Source organism: Triturus cristatus, chromosome 1_2 (assembly GCF_964204655.1).
Source record: "Triturus cristatus chromosome 1_2, aTriCri1.1, whole genome shotgun sequence".
Taxonomy (NCBI): domain Eukaryota; kingdom Metazoa; phylum Chordata; class Amphibia; order Caudata; family Salamandridae; genus Triturus; species Triturus cristatus.
In genome coordinates this window covers 1,084,491,891-1,084,511,939 of record NC_140580.1, presented here as the reverse complement: position 1 = coordinate 1,084,511,939, position 20,049 = coordinate 1,084,491,891, and the positions used below count along the sequence as shown (strand labels likewise).

Sequence of the window (20,049 nt, the reverse complement as noted above, 5' to 3'; positions counted from 1 at the left end):
TTTTATTTCTATGGTCATTTAAGTATCTTTTTACTTTTATTAACTTCATTTCTAAGATGCACTTTTATGTATCTTCTCTATGAAGCACATTTGTTTAAAACCTGTACGTCCTGCTCCTTTTTCAAGGTGGACAGCACCGTTAGGTATACTTTTTCACATTAGCAGAAAGTTTAAGGCCTACTTTTATCTTTCTTAAAAATGCTGCATATTTATCACTGAATCTTTCAATATTTTGTTGCGCCTTAAAATCACACGTTTTGACGTTTTTATAATGATCCTTTTTGGGGTTTAATTGACTTTTTCCAAGTTAAGAGAACAGCTTAATACCTCAAAAAAGAGTAGTCCGCACTCTAATATAATTTTTTCTTACAATCATTTTCTTTTGTATTATTTCCTCTTTGTTTTGCACATTCCTAGTGACCTCCTGTGGTTGGGAACCACATTTAGAAATAAAATTAAAAAACAAAGATGAGTAGTTACAGCGCCAATTCAGGCAGAAGAGGCTCGTTAAAACCAACTGTACATGTTTATACAGCTGAAGACCACGCTAAAAGAAGCAGAAGGGTATTTTGGCGAATCTTTTAAGGTTCGAGGTTTTAGCAGCACCCTGCTTTCAGCATAATACGTTCCTTGCATTATTTCAAGAACTACCCAGTACCAACAGACCACCCCTCAGCAACACACCTACGAGGATTTTAAAAGACAGAATTGTTTACAAAAATACGCGCCATTATATGCAATATTGCAAACAGCTTCTTCACCAGCAAAAAAAAGTAAGCTTTATTCCAGTGGCGCCAACTCTACTACGTAGATGGCGATGTTGGGAAGCATGGGGTCTCATGATGCTGCCAATAAAAGGAAGAAGTTTTAAAGAATACATCTATGCAGAGTACATCAGATGCGAGCATTAGAGAGTTCTATACACTCAGATGTAAATCGCCGTTCTGGTCAAAACATATTACGACAACTCAATCTGAAATTATTGTTCTTGGATTCCTCACTGCATCGTAAATACAAGGTGCAATCAGAAGCAAAAGGGATAATCAAATAAGCAGGCCTGTTTCTGAAACTGTGCACAGGCAAACTAAAATGAGACTGAGCCCCTGGCACCAATGAAAGAAAACCACAACCTGTGACTCAATAAGTGACTGAGAAAACTCAACTGCGCGTAAAAGATGAAGGAACGGGCAGCTCAAACACACTGCAGCTCTCCACCCCATTTGCACAAACGGTTGCCAACTTTGCCTCAGTAAAAAGTGCGGATGAACTACAGATTGTAGTGTCACAACATGGCTCTATTGTGTAACCCCACAGATAGCCCTTTAGATTCACCGGCTCTAAGGCTTAAAAAAATACACGCTTTGTGCCCGAGATCCACCAATGGGGTGTAACTGCAGGGAATCCCTTCAGGTGTAACTTGATTTATCCTCCACGACCCTCAGTTTCCTCTCTTCACAGCTCGTCTATTTGTCAAGCACCCCCAACTGCAACAAACACATAAAAAAAAAAATTAACATGCACAACCACACCAATTTTGTAGGCCTGAGCAGTAAATTCCGTTCCGCTCGCGAGATTTATTTAATTTCGCGTTACGCGGAGAACACGGAATTGCCCAAAATTCTGCGTTCCGCGGCTTTGCGGAATTTTTTGCCTGTTTGCGTTCTCAAAATGTGTGTTCGCGAGATATTTCCCCCCCCCCGAGCACGCAAACCGAGTTCGCGAACAGGAAAAAAGCATCGTAAACAAGCAATTCCGCGTGTTCGCAGAATTTCTGCGTGCTCGCGGAGATTTATCATTTTGCGGAGCTTTGCGACTATGCAAATTCCGCCCACCCCTACAATTTTATCGTACAGCAACTAGTACCATAGTTGGGAATACCAATGTTGCAAATAAAGCCTATTGTTAGGCTGAATAACGGTCTGATCTGGTGCACCTGAGGTTACTATAAACCTGCACAAAACACCTTTTGTGACCTGCAAGCCCTTAATATGTATGCAGAAGAGAAGGCTGGTGTAAGATTAGAGGTGTAAATTCGAAAGTTTGAATTAGTGCTCCGAACAGTACTTTTGCAACAAGAAATCTAGCTTGGAATCAAAAACCTGGTGATGGAGTACATTTTGGAATTTGAGTTCTACTAGTATCTCGCAACAAAACGTCAAACGCAATCTGGAATGTTTAGATTGGATACAGGACACACACTACTGAAAATTTAATCACCACTTGAACACAGAAACTAAGTGAGCGACACAATTTTACGGCTGGAGAGTCAGTAGAACTCCTAGATGATGATTGTAGCTGAACCTATTGATCATGCATCCATGCACCGGACCCTACTGATGGGGATACTTCAGGTGCTTACACAACCCACAGCGATTCTTCTTGCTTCCATCAAAGCTCCGAAAATTAACACACAAGTTACAAGACTCGCTCATTGTTGATTTTGTAACCTAGAATAGAGTACTGTATACCCTTAAGCCAGGATGAAATACTGCACTGAATGGAATCAGAGTTGGCAACTCGCTTCTTTCAGTCGAGCATGCAGAATTCAATTTCAGGAGATCGCGGACGAGGTGAGCACATGAAGGTCTGTTCTTTTCCCACAAATACAAGATTGCATAGTTTGAAACGGGCCACCTCTGTTGATGCCTGGTATGGCCTCGCTTCACTTTGTTGCACGCGCCTCTACCCCAACTCTGGGATCGAGGGTTTAATTCGCTGCAGGTTATAAATATTCCACGTTGTAGATTATTGGATCATGATAGAAAGTATGCAGTGCCTTTTGGGGAAAAAATCTTAGACATAGTCTGTAAATACTTTTATACTTCACTGCGATAGAGAAACCTATCTTAACCTAAGCCACATTTAGGGTATATGAAAGCTGGGCCACACTGACGTCAACCAACCAACCTTGCATAAAACCGGACTTATCGAACGAGCATGTGACAAACCGATGCAGTAAGGTACAGGCCCAAGCTCATTCTAAGGGTCTCTGAGGATTGGCACCGAAGACTACTTGCCTTTTACATCTGGCCACAGGCCTCAACACAGGAGGCTGCCCCTGGAGCCAGGGTTCAGATCAGTGCTACTAAACATTCCACTAACCGGAGTCGGCAGCCCCCAGAAGCACAGGGCATGTGAGCAGTCAAACAAAAAGATCACCCCTTGATGGTAAAGTGTGACTAAACCTTAGGCACAGCCACAGATGTCATCATACAAGGGACGGAATGACATGTGAATAACACACTAAGCGACACAAGGGTACTCCAACAGGCCTCCGGCATGTACTGAGCCTTCGAGTCAGGGGCAAGAGACATCACCTGGGCATGGGAAAGCAAGCAGACATTTCCTTCCTATGAAAACTAATATCGATGACGGAAACAAATGTAGACATAATTCATGCACATCCAACAATACACAAGCATAAGAAAATGCTGCCAGTAGGGTCAATAGGCTGTACATTCCTAGACACATGAAGGTGCACCAGGCTACTTTTTCCCAAATCTAACCAAACCCTCCCATATTAGGAACTGCCTACAATAAAGGAAGGGCACATGCATTTATTTAGAGTCACTCCAACGTTACGCTCTACCACAGAGTTTGCTCATCTAGTTTTGTTGTGTGCATCTGCACACTTATGAAAAGCACATGTTACTCATGTAACCGTACAGGCATTGGGCTGCAGCTTCACAACACATTCTGTCGGTCACTCTAAAGGTTTGGAGTGATGCGGCGACATCTTGCAGGAGCTGGCGTGATACAGACCCCGATATATGACAGCAACATCCGCAAATGTGGTGGACTAGCAACCCATTACTCATATGTAGTTTGCACTGTTTGGGGGAAGTAGCTGGACTAGGACTAAACACTGCATTCCTCAAACTGATCCTCCAACATCCCAAGAGTCAACCAGCCAATGGCAGGATTCAATGGTCACACATCCCAACACTCAGGCATCCAATTACAGGGCTCAACGGTCTCACATGCAATGTGATTGAAAGTGCAGGTCTGCATCATGGGAAATGGCCATGTGGCGATTGCTGTATGACGATAGCCTGTTCTGCAGACCTGTGCGGCGGGCCAATAATATAATCCCTGCAGTAATAATCCTGTACTGGTCAACTCTCAATTGTGAAAAATCAGTAGTCTCCCAGGGTACGGGTGCACTAAACTTTATCTGGAATGCAGACTCCTTCCCATTTACCCAAAACTGTTACCCACTGAACTTCTACAAATGAAGGAACAATTTTAGGAAAGGTATAATCCTTTTTAGTACTAAGTAAATTTACAGAGCTTGGAAATCCAATCTCCTCAGCAACTTAGCAAATAAAAGTTACATTTATCTTGTCAGGTGACCTGGACTATCCATTGTCCCACTGCGCTTTCATAGGCTTTGACCATGGAAATGTTTGTTTCGGGCCTAAAGTCCATGCGCAAAGTCCCATGCTTGAGATAGCTAGTATTGCCAGACGACTCCGCATCAGCTGGACCGCATGCTTCCATTCTTAGGTTTGCTTTTTCAAAGCTTTGCCATCAGAGCGTACAGTGCTCAATTTGTGCGGGTAGCTGTAGGTGAATGGCATCGGTGTACGAAGCATCCTATCGCCCCCAACATGCATGTATTTCTATGCCCCTGACAAGGAAAGGCATAAAATGCCCTCCAATATTCGCGGAACGAACAGGTTACTAGTCATCGACCACAATTTTTTGCGGAAAGTGTTTTTGTGAGCTGTGCTCGTATTTTGCCAAACAGTAAGATGAAAAATATAAGAATGTAATTAAACATGCAGCCCAGAGGCAGTGGGGCATTGACGGGTGGGGAGCTTGAATAGATAGTACACCAATTTCTGGCGATAGGCACTGATTTTCATCATCAATTTCTGGGCAAAGGCACGGATTTATCATCATCAAACTTCGACCCTGCAGCGGGCTCCTAAGAACAGCTTTGGGCTCATTTGTTGCAGAACATTCAAGGGCTGGACACATGGTATGGTGCTCAGATGGGGCGAACCGGCAAACTTAACTACTGTAAGGGCTGCTGAATTAAAATAACTACATCAAAAGCTAATCTTTTCTTTTTAATTTAGGGACTAGCAGGTGGAACCCACAGGCATGATCTGTGCTAAAATTAAAAACTAAATATCCATCTTGGAAGAAGCCAGTTTATTTTAAGTAGAACCCTATTAAAGTCAATCAGAATCCCAAATGAAATAAATTCTCCTATATATAGCAAAGGCTAAAACATTTAAGGGTCATTTGTGACAGATCACTAAAATAAACAGTTTTTTTTGTATGTAACATCTTTCAACTCTGCCATCCAACACGGGCGACTTTTGGCCAGTTTTGATTTTCAACTCAATACTAAGCCTGCTGGGACTTGAAGTTTTACACTTCCCGCGGTAAGTAGAATCTCCAAGTCCCAGCAGTATCACAATATATGCATGAAAATAAATGAGCTGCATGGAGAAGAAGCAAATAAAAATAAGGGAAGAGATTTTCAAATCGAGACACTTATGATCATGACCTGCTTGAAATATATATTCCAAAATGTATTTTCCATGCTTTTGAATTTATGTCTAAAACTGCCATGCAAACAGGTAGATCTTCTTCCAATCTCTAGGCACTGTGACATATGTCAGACTTTTGAAGGGAATAATTGTATTACCTGCAAAATGCGGACTAACGGAAAAGATTTTGGGGGCATGCGTAGTAGTGAACTATAAACTGGCTTATTCACCGACTGTCGAAAACAGGACAGCCAATCAAATTCCTGGGAAGTCAATTTGTTGGTTCCAGTGCAGGGCGGATATGGCCTATTTTCCGTCTCCAATAATGCGCTAAACCAAGGCACTGGCAATACAAGGGGAATGAACCGCAGGAAGGAGGAGAGAGGGGCAGGAGCATGTGGGTGTTGGTATCGATACATTCACATCACATATTAAGGTCCCTTTCCCTTCTTATAAACCATCATCTTTGTCTGAGACCAATAAGGGGGTAAAGCTAGCATTATTTACAGATCAAAAGTCTATAGGGTTCCATTAAACATATGAGGTGTTCTAGTGATATGAAAAACAACCAAATGCCATACAATTTGTAAGAAAGTAAAATAATTCCCCTAATGAAGTGCTGCTGCAGACATGGGTGTGGACCGCCTTTCATCCTCCCGAGGGCGATATAAACAGTGGCACTATGCTAGATAAACAGCACCATTGGTTCAGGGTGCACGGAAGAGCCATGCCGTGGCAGCAAGCACCATATCAAACACATCGCTAAATCTGGTCTAGAGCCAACACTAGCTGTCGCTCCGGACTCATGTCATAAAAGTTTAAAAAACACAAGCAAAAACTACACACAGTTGGTCAACGCTTGTCATCCATTGGTCTTTTCAACTGTCATTCACATTTTGCGTCTGCTCACCACCGGGCTATCTTTCAGCATTGATCCGCCAATTTAGTCACTGGCTCCCTTACATTGTGAGGGAGTCGTTTTATCCTGATCGCATGTGCATAGACACCTAAAATGAAGTGCACTTCATTCAGTGCCTGGTTTGGTAGGCTAAATTTAGTTTGCCAATAATTTTTTTCTTTCAGTTTTTAATTTGTATTTTTTTTTATCATCTTAGTGTGTTTAAACTACATCTTCAGGTTACAGTAATTCAAAATCAAAAGCAACTTCTTTACACCAGTAAGAATCGCATTTTCCCATGATGTGCATTAAAACTACAAAGGTTTCCAATGCCTGTTCTTCAGTTCACTGACCTGCTAGGAGGCACTAATAATACTCTATTACAGGGCATTACAGAATACACAATCAAACCTGTTCTATATTTTTCACAGTATATACATTTTTGTGTTTGGGTCAATTTCCATATTGTTGATCAATTGGAATTAACAGGATTTATTTCCTACGTGTGATTGATGAGTAATATTTGATGGACAAATATGAATTTGTCAGTCATTAAGAAAAGGGAAGTACAATACATGACATGCAGTCACACCCTACAAAAGTCACTAAATTAATTTTCAATCAGTCAGCCATTTTAATAAGTCACTACATGTTATAAGGTGAGAATCCAGGATCTAAACATGGAGGCATGAATACAAAGGAATAGTGCAGTCAGGGCATGCAGGGAAAGGATCCCTGCCACAGGCATGAAGAGCACGCAACCTGCATGACTGACGAAAGGGTGCGACGTCATAGAGAGAGGCGTGCAACAAGGAAGCAGGAGGGATCAAGGGTACAGTCTCAGGACATGAATGAAGAGAAGACGACGTACAATATTTGAGCACGGGGACAAGGCTACATTCTTGGGGCATCAACAGAGAGGACGTGCAATATGGAGGCGGGACGGGGTACATTCTGGAGGCATTCACAGAGAGGACGTGTAATATCGAGGCGGGACGGGGTACATTCTGGAGGCATTCACAGAGAGGACGTGCAATATGGAGGCGGGACGGGGTACATTCTGGAGGCATTTACAGAGAGGACGTGCAATATGGAGGCGGGACGGGGTACATTCTGGAGGCATTCACAGACGAGGACGTGTAATATGGAGGCGGGACGGGGTACATTCTGGAGGCATTCACAGAGAGGAGGTACAATATGGCGGCGGGACGGGGTACATTCTGGAGGCATTCACAGAGAGGACATGCAATATGGAGGCGGGACGGGGTACATTCTGGAGGCATTCACAGAGAGGACGTGCAATATGGAGGCGGGACGGGGTACATTCTGGAGGCATTTACAGAGAGGACGTGCAATATGGAGGCGGGACGGGGTACATTCTGGAGGCATTCACAGACGAGGTACAATATAGAGGCGGGACGGGGTACATTCTGGAGGCATTCACAGAGAGGATGTGCAATATGGAGGCGGGACGGGGTACATTCTGGAGGCATTCACAGAGGTACAATATGGAGGCGGGACGGGGTACATTCTGGAGGCATTCACAGAGAGGACGTGCAATATGGAGGCGGGACGGGGTACATTCTGGAGGCATTCACAGACTAGGTACAATATAGAGGCGGGACGGGGTACATTCTGGAGGCATTCACAGAGAGGACGTGCAATATGGAGGCGGGACGGGGTACATTCTGGAGGCATTCACAGAGGAGGTACAATATGAAAGTCCTCTCCGTTCCCATCTCAAGTATGGCAAACTGCAGGAAACTTGCCTCTTGGTCTCTCTGGAATAGTTTTTCTCTGCTCCTGGCGATCCGTAGTGCTGATAATTATCTGGCAGAATTCAACTGAACATTGCATGCATGACCCACAAAGCTCTGCACTTCAACACCCCAAGCTACCCCGCTCAGACACTTGAACTTTCAGGTGTCCCCGAATCCTCTAGAAGCACCAGCACCTTACTGCTGACACCACAGAGATTCTTCAAAAACAAAACTTACAACAGAGCCTGTTCTGGCATCACCCCGAGAATTCGGAACTCCCTCCGCCCTGAAATCAGACTGAATCTTTCAATTGCATCTTTCAAGAAAGAAGTCGAACAACTATTTATGAACACATTTCTGCCCCAGACCCTAGGAACTCCTCTCTCAGCGTAGATCATGATTCTTCAACGTCACTCATGACTACTGCTCACTTGTTGCTATTGTCTTTTTTTCATCTATCTTTTTTTTTTAACATTTAGGTGACACCGTCCTCACCTGGGGAACTGCCTTTTCCTGTACTGTTCTTGATTAAAACATTATTAGTTCTATAGGTCTCTGCTCCATGAGCATTTGTAAAGCGCTGCGATACTCGCAAGCATCATGTTTGCGCTATACAAGACTATCAAAATACAATAAATAAATAAATAAATAAATAAATAGAAAGCTTTACAAATTCCCTCGAACTGTGCATAGTGAGAAAACTCTCGAGAGTTGGTGGGAACCAGCCTTAATTCAGCAGAGGGCCAGCCATGAAGCCCTTGACGCTGTGGGCGGCCATATGCCGCTGGTCTCAAGAAACCTAACTGGCTGCTCTGGTTGGTCAATGGGTGCAGGGGAAGGACAGGATGTTCGCCGATCCATTGAAACGGTCAGAAGAATTTAAGAAGCATGGTTCAAGTATACCTTTTGCCTCTCCATTGGTTCTCTGCCACTCGCCCACCACCACACTGGTAGACCCTCAGGGGTAATGACAGGCTCCTTTGCAACCAACGCAATGCACCTGGTCTATGGGAACGCGCATCGTGCGGAGCTCTCACTGCCTACCAAGGGCTGAACGTGGCTGCCTGCGTTTTATCATTTGCTGGTCACGTGCAGCTTAATTACTTTTTTTTTTTTAATACAGTGCTTTCCACTATAGATTTAGCCATTTGGCAGCCCACTAAACAACAAATATTTCTCCGACTTAACTTTATATTCCTTATCGACCTCAGCAGGATGCAAGGCTGAGTAATCCCTGCAAAGAGTCAAATTTGTGACCTGCAGGCCAAACATCTCAGCAATGTACTTTTAAACCACTCCGCTATCTCCCTGACCGTAGCACATACACACCCTCTACTCTGCACCCTGTGATGTTTCCAAACTAGCCACGTGGCCTGTTTCGGGTGTGAGGGGCATGTGTGTTACCTTTATACCATTCTGTACACTAGGTCTACTCAACACAAACATTTGGGCTGAGAATGTATAATAAAACTGAGAACATAGGGTTGTGCTTTGGAAACCGGAAAAACCAAAGGGCACAAATTCATTTTTCAGAAAATTCCAACAAAGTACGGGACCTTGCTAGATAAATACAATAAACAAGGCTTCCAATTTTTTACAACAAAACTAAATAATTAAATATGCACAAGACAAAAGTACAATTACAAGGAACGAGCCAGAGAGCGAGGTGTGAACGCCGTCTGCACGACTTGCAGGAAGGCCACAGCTATCAGCAGTATTTTTAAATCCATACAGCAACTTTACACTACGAAAAAGAAGTCCATTTGGGGGTTAAATGTAGAAAGGAAAGAAAAGAAAATCTGCACATCTGTCCTAAACCGATCTAAGCTGCTTCCTTTGCCCGACCAGCACTGACCTTCCATCTCCCACTCTACCTACTTCTATTCTGGTCTCTATTTTAGCTTCCAGACTTCATTCCATCTCCTTCCATGCCTCCAGATCACATCCTACTTTATTTACTGCTCCTTCTTGATTAATCTCTCATCTTTCCCCATCATTGGCTCAGCATATCTTCTCTGTTAGACTGGCATGCCAATCCGCTACTCAACTTTCGCATCTCCTGCCCTCCGCTACCAAACTCTTGCCCGCTCCCTTTATTCAAAGTGCATGGTCCTTTTTTCTCACTCCAACCCGCCCCACCCCACCCGCTCCCACACCACCAGCAACATATTAAATACATCTGAATATTGTTTGTTTCTCAGCCTTTTCCCTTACCGTGCCACCCACTCTGGCTTTCTTTTTCATTTTAACTTTTAGAACTCAGAGCTGCTTTCAGGCTGGTCTGGAGACTTACTTCCAATGTGATGCCTCAACGCCATCCAACACTCATCCCAACACTGCTATGTGACGGCCCCCAGCACCCTCCAACATTTTCATAGAGCTCTCAAAGTATGAAACTATACCCACATAAATCACATACACTCTGACAATGTTACACATTTAGTTTGAATGATTAAACATTAAATTTAGAAGAAAAAAACATGTTTATGACAGTGACAAATGTATGGCTCAAACTGTAATGAACTTCAAGTCAAAGGTTGAAGACTAATTCTATTTCTCAGAGATAAAATACTTTTTTGAAAATTGTAAGGTACTGTAACCCCCATCACTTACCCTAGGCTGTCAAATGTCTTTGACTTGACCCCACAACACGCTGTAAGGTATTTTAACCTCATCGCTTACACTATTCTGTCATGGACCCTAGACTTGACCCCAAACTGCAAAGGGTCATCATGACCTACCCACTCTGTACCCCAATTCTAATTTACACCTTTTCTGTCCCCCTAACAATAACCCTAATTCCTAGACCGGGACCTCACCTTAAGCCTATTATCTATAACCTTTGCCCTAAAGTTTACCATGGGCCCAATGTACACCCTTACATTGAAGGCAGGTCTATCACTTACCTATAATATAATGCTAAACCTCTCACTAACCCTAGCCTTGACCTTTGCTAAGTGGAATTAGACCCTTCGCTGCCTGGGTGTCTGCTCACTCCAGTGTCACACATTTAACTAGTGTTTGCACAGATGTTACACAAACACTGGAGGGGCACTTCCCTTAAGATGTGTGAGTGATGCCAAAGAGGTGTGTACACAAGTCACACTGTAAGGTCGTACTGGATACACCACTATAGGACACAAATACACACACAAGGCAGTCCTAGGAGTAAATATTCTGTAACATTTTCCTTTTTTGGGGGGGGGAGGGGGAAGAGTTGGGGGGTAACAGCTGGTTTCTTTTCCAAACTTTTCACTTTTGAAAGTATTGGTTTTTCAAACCTAATGTTTAGATCTTTTTCTCTGTTAGATTCATTCCTTTGGCTTTGTGCCATATTTTCAGGACATGAATTATATAGTCTGCACTTTTGCTGATAATCTGATGTGGATACAGGCCTCCCTGAGCCTACGCTGGACACTAGACCAACAAAACACAGCAATGCCTGCCTTTTCTCTTGAAAACTCTGTAAAATTGATCGACCACTGGTCACACACATTCCTCACATATTGAGTTATCTTATGCGTATTCCATTCTGTGTCATATGTTTCATGTCCTTCACTTGTAAGAAACCACAATACCAATGAAGAATTGGGGATGTGCATTACCTGAGTATCCACCGGTTGACTTGATGTACATCTGACCGTACTGCTCTTCGACCATGGTGTCATACGCCTCATCGTCCTCCTCGTCCTCTTCGTTGTGGTACGAAGTGGGACTATCAGTAGTGGGAATGCTGCTTGCTCCTGGGCTGGTGCGCTCCCCCTGGGAATACTGCACCTGTTGTATGTTTGGGATCAGAGTCGCTAAGCTTGGCATTCCGTAGTAGGAGAACCGCGATAGCTTGAGGGGGGCAGTGGCCCCAATGTTCCCTCCTGCGGTGTCCCTTGCGGAAGGTTCTAGAGGCCGCTTCGTTGGAAGGCCAGCTGGCTGCAATTCGAGGTTCTCGTGTTTTATCCTGGTCAGAAGTGGGATGGGCAGCGTTGGGGAGGTGGCATAGGGCACAGACGCGGGCTGCAACTGGTTGCATGGGCTTTGCGGCTCTGAGCTGCCATCTTCGATCATTGTGGTCTGCGAGTCGCAATGCGGGGAGCTTACTTTGAACATCAAGTCTGTGCCTCGTTCCACAATGTGCTGGATCTGCAGGAAACCAGCCGTGTACATCACCACCAGCTGCTCGCTGGCAGCCATGGTGAGCTTTCCAGTGTAACAAAATGAGAGGATCTGCTGGAAGCATGCCGGGGGCACAGTCGCGGGCAGCTCAAACGCACTCTTGCTGTTGCCACTAAACAAGTCCCGGAAGTACAAGCTACTGGCCGCCAGGACCGCCCGGTGAGCCTTGAACGCTTGCCCTTTGACCACGATGGAGACGTCACAATAAAGCCCCTGGATCCGCTGCTCGTTCAGACAGCCCAAAACCGTGTTCCCAAAATTGGGAATCTCTATGTGCAACATCTGGGACATGACTGGAGCTCCTCTAGGCCTTCAGTGCAGCTGAATTCGGAGAAGGAGACATCTGGAAAAGGAGACAGCAAACAGTCAAGTACAAGATAAAGATCAGAAATGAGCAGTAAATAAGATGAGCTGGTTTAAAAAGCCTACAACACACTAGCGCAAGAGAGATGTGGCTCAAGGGCTAGACAGCTGCACTTAAAGCCAGGACATCATAGTTTTAACCCCATTTGACTCGCTTGACGAGATGGTGTGATCCTGGGCAAACAGTGCTATCACGCTGTATGCCAATTTACCTAACTGCCCGATCTGAATCCTCTACAACCAGGCTTGATACAAGTAATTCATTATCAATTTAACACACATACTTTTAAATTACAAGGAGTCCCCTGAATTCTAAAAAAAAAAAGCTGTAGTGAGTGAGTCCTGTGATGTAATGTTGTTCAACTTCTGAAATGAGGATACAGATGCTGCCATCCACCAGCATCTGAACTTCCCAATATCTGAAGTTATATATATATATATATATATATATATATATATATATATATATATATATATATATATATATACACACACATATATATACATATACGTATATACATACACACACGGCCCAATGCCAGCTTCAAAGTAATAACATCCGAGAAAAAGGGGTCTCTCCGATGCATTTATACACACAAAAGGAAATATGACTATATATACACATCTGTATCCATCTATATATATATACACACATACATACAATGTGTCTCTGTTTTGTTGTTTTACTAAAAATCTTTATCTCTACAGATCTGCTTTAAACACCCCCCTGGCCGCATTGGTTCCGTCATGCTGGGGTCACCTCGGGTAATGCCTCGCCTCTGGCGGCCTCAGACTGAAGGTGCAGACTAATGCTCACCGTGTATGCATTAGAATATTCCACTGCCGAGAATGGGGGACAACAGGCAGGTGGGTGGGTGAGACCTCCGATTCTTCAGACGAGACTCGGTGGGTACCAAACGAGAGGCTGGCAGGTGGCAGCAGAGGCGAGAGGTCAGAGGGTGGCACGGCGGGGGCACTTGGCTTTCAAAGTTACACACAGCTTCGGGGGTGCGCGTGGTGTCTGCGTTGTATATACCACGAGCCTTGCTGCAGTGCAAGCACACACCCCGTCTGGCACACGGTAGCACAGACCGATGCTACGTGTATTAATGCACACCGTCTGAAGCAGAGACCATACCATAGCTGTGCAGACAAGGCTGGTAAGACCCCTGGAGCCCCCGTCTCGACCAGAAAGGCTGAGTTGACAAAGTGCAAGGCTAGCTCGCCAAGTCAGACAGCGCCCCCTCCTCCTCCCCCTCGGTGTCTGGGTTGATGTCAGGCAATGCTGCTGCTGAGAACAGTCGTGCCTCTCTCAGGTGAACATCGATCTCTTCTGTCCTTAGGGGCTTTCAGTGCATCAAACCTTTGAACACGTAGGGGGTTAGCAGCCAAGACCAGCCACTGCTGCTGGTCCACGCAGACTGTCTGGTGAAAATTAAGCAATACCAGCCCCTCCCCCTCCGCCATCCAAGTACGGAGCATCCCCACAAAACATCGCTGCCTTAAGAGAAAAGCGACAAGAAACTCAAATAAAACATGTTTAGATGCAGCATGGGTGCTAGGGTATTTAAATCAAACACGCTGCAAACTGCAAGGGTACCCAGGTATTTCAACCAACATGTTTACAGACAGCATGGGTACCCGGGACTTTAAATCAAACATGTTAACAGGCAGCAAGGGTACCCATCTCTTTACATCAACATGTTACAGGCAGCAAGGGTACCCATCTCTTTACACCAACATGTTAACAGGCAGCAAGGGTACCCATCTCTTTACATCAACATGTTACAGGCAGCAAGGGTACCCATCTCTTTACACCAACATGTTAACAGGCAGCAAGGGTACCCATCTCTTTACACCAACATGTTACAGGCAGCAAGGGTACCCATCTCTTTACACCAACATGTTAACAGGCAGCAAGGGTACCCATCTCTTTACACCAACATGTTACAGGCAGCAAGGGTACCCATCTCTTTACCCCAACATGTTACAGGCAGCAAGGGTACCCATCTCTTTACACCAACATGTTAACAGGCAGCAAGGGTACCCATCTCTTTACCCCAACATGTTACAGGCAGCAAGGGTACCCATCTCTTTACACCAACATGTTACAGGCAGCAAGGGTACCCATCTCTTTACACCAACATGTTACAGGCAGCAAGGGTACCCATCTCTTTACATCAACATGTTACAGGCAGCAAGGGTACCCATCTCTTTACCCCAACATGTTACAGGCAGCAAGGGTACCCATCTCTTTACCCCAACATGTTACAGGCAGCAAGGGTACCCATCTCTTTACCCCAACATGTTACAGGCAGCAAGGGTACCCATCTCTTTACCCCAACATGTTACAGGCAGCAAGGGTACCCATCTCTTTACATCAACATGTTACAGGCAGCAACGGTACCCATGGATACCCATGCCTTTAAATCAAACATCTTACAGGCAGCAATGGTACCCATGTGTGTAACCAAACATATTTGGAGCCATCAAGGGTACCAGTGACCCTGCAGGGAGTTTCGAATAGCACAGAAGGCTATTTAGAAGGGTCTAAAGTACGGGCGCATCGTGGCATGGAAACCAGTCCGTGCCCACAGGGATGCTTCCTGAAATAAGTACATTCCAGAAAGTTGAAAAGCAAAAGCAATGAACCGTCCGGCCAGTGGAAGAGAGAGGGAGTGATAAAGGGCGCAGAAGTTGGCATGTGTGGACTAAACTATTTGTCTGGGCCGCGGAAACATAGTGAATCTCTCGGATTTGGGTCAAACAACCTGCTAAACAACGCATCGTTTGCTGCATGTCCGGCAGCCGGACCAGCAACGCCGGATCCCTGCTATGCATTCAGCTCTGTGTGGCCAATGGGATAATCTCTGCAGAGTTTCCGAAAAGAGGGTCCCCTACATAACTTCGAAGACCCCTCCCCACTTACCTTACCAGAGCAGAGCAGGTTCAGAACAGGACGCTTCCGCGCCAGACTCCAGCTCAGCATCCGGGCTGAAATGCAGAGGACCACAAAAAAAGAAACCAGAGAACAGTTGCAAAAAAAAAAAAAAAAAAAAAACCCTGTGCTTGTGTGTGCTGGTGCCGCCGAAGCTTTCCTTCAAGTCAGAGCCCCGGTGCAGCGCTGCGCATCTCAATGAAGGGGCCGGCTCCAGATTAACATTCAGCCCGCTCGGCGCGATGAATAGAGCCCTTTCATTCGGGAGCCCGAGCAAATGCCAGTTTTCAAAAGCCAGGCTTGGAAAGGGAGAAAAAAGTGCGCGGTGCCCGGGTGCCAGAGGAATGCTGCGAGCGCCGGTCCAGGACGGGCTGTGATGAGTCACCGCAGTGCACAGAAGATGGCAGCGGCGCAGGGCTGCGCGCCGATGAAACGCTGCGCGGTGCCACGGCAACTGCCAAGGCGCCGCAAATGTAATGTATGGCGCAGTTTTACATATGAATTACGCCGTAAACTGTCTCCGCTGCCGCTCCGAGTGTCGAGGCATTTAAACTATTCCAAACAGTCTGCAGAGCTGGCGGGGACGGCGCTTAACTCCTCCGGTGGAAGGGGGGGGGGGGGGGGGGGGGGGGAGCTGCTGACTGTGGTGCATGCCCACCCCAAGTCTGGCAAACCCGCGCTCGGAGCCCCTCGGAGCCCGCCTCTGCCCCTCCCGCCGCCCGGGTGATCATTACAGGGTATTTAAATATTAAAAGCCACAGTTCAGAAGTGCAGACGCAATGCTCGATGGCTGCATCAGCCGCGCAGAGAACATTGAGGTGCAGAATGGAGGCTGCAAATGTACCTGTCTCAGGCGCGCGTGGGCGGTCAGGAGTGTCTTCGTACACTGCATTAACAAGTTTGCTTCTTGAAACGTTTCAATACCATCCGCTGAGACCCTCTTAAAGATGCAGGATGCTTTAAAAAGTTCATCAACCATAAAAGTTCACAGACGCTTCTTTCTGAGTGATTGTACAACACGCCCCCCAAGAGGACTTCTTCATTCCATCCCTTGGTTAACAAGCGGCCCTACGACTACCCTCTTCACTCCACTCTGGAACATTCGTGATGAGACATCAATAATCATGCACAATCAATGTAACACACTTCAGACACAAACATCTACAATGCTTGCTTTCAAATTAGACAGCTGTATGAAAAACAGCTGCCTACAACTAAATACCAACAAAACGGAAGTACTCCTCATGGCCCAAACCCAGACGCCTGGAACGAGACCTGGTGGCCCCCCGCCCTCGGAAGCCCGCCCACCCCCACGGACCACGCACCCAACCTGGGAATCATCCTGGACTCAGAGCTCAAAATGGACCGCCAGATCAACTCAGTCTCGTCCTCCTGCTTCCACACACTCCGCCTCCTACGCAAGACCTTCAAATGGATCCCCCTCGAACACAGAAAGACAGTCACCAACGCCCTGGTCACCAGCAGGCTCTACTACGGCAACGCACTCTATGCCGGAATAAACAAAAACCTCACCGCAAGCTACAAAACATCCAGAACCCCGCCGCAAGACTGGTCCTCAATCTGCCAAGACACTGCCACATCTCCCAGACACTGCCATATCTCCCAGCCCCTGCGCACACTCCACTGGCTTCCCATCGAAGCTAGAGTCACCTTCAAGATGCTCACCCACGCTCACAAGGCCCTCCACGACACCGGACCAGCATACCTGAAAAACAGACTCAAATTCCACGCTCCCCAAAGGACCCCACGATCAGCCCAGCTGTCCTACGCCGTGGTCCCCCGCACCAGAAAGACCAGATCGGGAGGCCACTCCTTCTCCTTCCTCGTGGCCAGAGCCTGGAACGACCTTCCGCTCCACCTCAGACAGATAACATCACTCCCCATCTTCGCAAGAAACCTAAAAACTTGGCTCCTTGACAGACCCTCTCCTTGATGGACTGGAACCTGCTAACCCCCCCCCCCCCCAGCGCCTTGAGATCGTTGCACGTGAGTAGGCGCACTTAAACACCTGATTTGATTTATTTTGATTCTTAAGTAGCGCCTCTTTCGTGCAAGCTCCCAGATAGAACCTAACTAGCAAATACTGCCCGTTACCACGTCCATTTCTTCATCATCAAGCAATAATCGTCCTTAAAACAGGGCTAGATCAGAAATAAACAAGCATTGCCAAAGGCGACCGGTCTCAGCAATGGGAGCACTATTGACTTTGTTAATGTGCTTCAGCATTGCATGGCCAGATGGTAAGTGTTCCCCTGGCAGAGGCAGCACCCAAGCACCCGCAGCTGATGCGCCATTACTCCTTTGTGTATGCACGGTCATATATGAACACGGCATCCAAAATTAAATTTACCATTTGATAGAGAGCAAAACAATATGAAATGTGGCAATTTCCTTTAACCAGTGTGGCCAAAATAACCTAATAAAATCATGATACTTTTTGTTCACTTCTCAAGAACAGAAGGTACCATCTGCCTTAGTGGAGTTCATACTAGTGACTTCCATGTTGCACACACATGCCTGCTGCAGGCACTCAACCCACTAAGCTATCAGAACATCTGGCTTTTACTGATCATTTACTTTGAACCTGTAATTCTGCACCACGACAAACAATGTGCTAGTTTATGTACTGTGCTCCACAATGTCAAGAACTACTGCCCAAAGTCTACCTTTCCCTCCTATGATGGTCAGTTTTTTATTTTTGTTTTGAGGGAAGGTTAACACGAACAGCTGCTGCCTGGTACACCCAGCCTCATTTCATATTATGAGCAACTGAATCGAGAATACTGTTCTGCTTATGGGTGTGACCAAGGTATGCTTTCAATTAAAAAAGTAAAGTTAAACCCACGCCATTTGTCCAATATGCAAGTATACGCCAAGATTTAGCATCAGAGCGTCTTGGTTCAAAGCTGCACTATTTGGGCAGCCCCTCTTTCTCCGACAGTCTGAAGGCCAAATTTGGCCTCGGTGTGGGTCAGACCTCAGCACCCTAGGACTACGAGTTTCAAGAATGCAAAGAAAAATCCTGGACTGGAGCAGCAAGTCATACATGGACATCGAAACCTAGCATACCAGCTGTAAAGTTAATGCGGCTAGTTTTAAGTTAACTTTTTTTGATGTGGGGGTACAAAAAATGCAGGTTTGTTTGTTGACTGAAAATGCATCAGCGCTGACAGACGCGCCCTCATGAAGTGGGATCTTTGACAGGATAATGCTCTAGTTCATGCTACTTACCACAGGCAGAGCCAATGATTGGCCCTCTTCTGTGCACCGAACACCCTCCCCCACCAGATGTAGCCACACAAGGCGCCGGTCCGATTGGAGACCTGCATGCAGTCTAGACTGCTCCAACACAATACTACAGGAGTTGTGCAAGGTTGTGATGTGAGTCGCTAGTGGAACCAAAGCAGCCCTGACGATCACCCCAAGATCCCCCATGCCTGCAACCAGTTGGCTCAAGCCATGTCTCCCACTACAATATTTAACCCATTCCTCTCTCCCTCTCGTCAAACACAAAAAAACCTAGACAAAACAAAAGCATGCAGTACCTGCAACACAGGAGGGGGGAGGGGGGGGGGGGGGGGGGGAGGGGGAGCACACAAAAAAACCACACTGAATTGCCGTACTAATGTACTGTACAACCATCATTGGTGTGGTATATTCCAAGATGAGCTGCAATTTGTAAACTTTGCGAATGGATAAAACTTTAAAAACGTGTGTTTCAGGCGTTTCTATTCCATTTACGCATATATAATACTTGCACATAAACTGGAAGCGTTTGAGGAGCTACACAAGAACATGTAAATATCTAATACTATGCTCGTTTCCACTGCACTTTGCCTCTCCACCCCCACAATCAAACCTTTCAAGCACTACTAATTTGCTAACAGCCGTTGACCAGGAAGGGCCACATTAGGAAACCATACGTATTTGACTGTAAACAAGTTGGCCACTAGGTGGTGCCAGAGCGCAATACATTTCCCACAAACCAGTCTATCACATACAGCAATGAATAGAAAATACACTGATACATATTAATACCAAAGAATCAATTAGTTCAAAATATATACTTGGTTTAATCTGAAAATACCGTATTAATAAGCAGGCGGGGGTAGTTTCAGTCCAGACCTCCTTCAAATAGATTTTTTTTAATTATTATTATTTTTTTTTTACAGCGTGTGTTGCTTATGAAAAGCAATTAAAACGAAGTTGCTAAAATAAGTGAGTTTTCATCGCGCTTACTTTTGGATAGAATAAAGTCGTGTTTGCAGGACTGCCTGGTGGGGAGGGGGGTGGGGGTTGCAATCATCTGCTAGGTGAGGTCCAGTTAGGATATAAAATATTTAACCAGTCTTCTCCCACTCCAAGGGGTGACTCTCCCACCGTGGGTTGCAATTT

The 20,049-nt window shown here is 45.7% G+C and overlaps 1 protein-coding gene across 6 annotated transcripts in view; it reads right to left on the bottom strand.

Annotated features, from left to right (window-relative positions):
• NACC2 (NACC family member 2) overlaps positions 1 to 20,049 on the bottom strand; it is a 436,512-nt gene that overhangs the window by 97,762 nt on the left and 318,701 nt on the right. For 4 of the 6 annotated variants that reach the window (XM_085613434.1, XM_085613441.1, XM_085613455.1 and 1 more), the window contains one exon: positions 11,768 to 12,675. In XM_085613434.1, the coding sequence (XP_085469560.1) occupies positions 11,768 to 12,623 (856 nt within the window). In that variant the 5' untranslated portion in view covers positions 12,624 to 12,675. Of the gene's footprint in view, positions 1 to 11,767; positions 12,676 to 15,624; positions 15,762 to 20,049 lie in introns of those variants that run through there. The other 2 variants (XM_085613459.1, XM_085613448.1) reach the window with 2 other exon arrangements.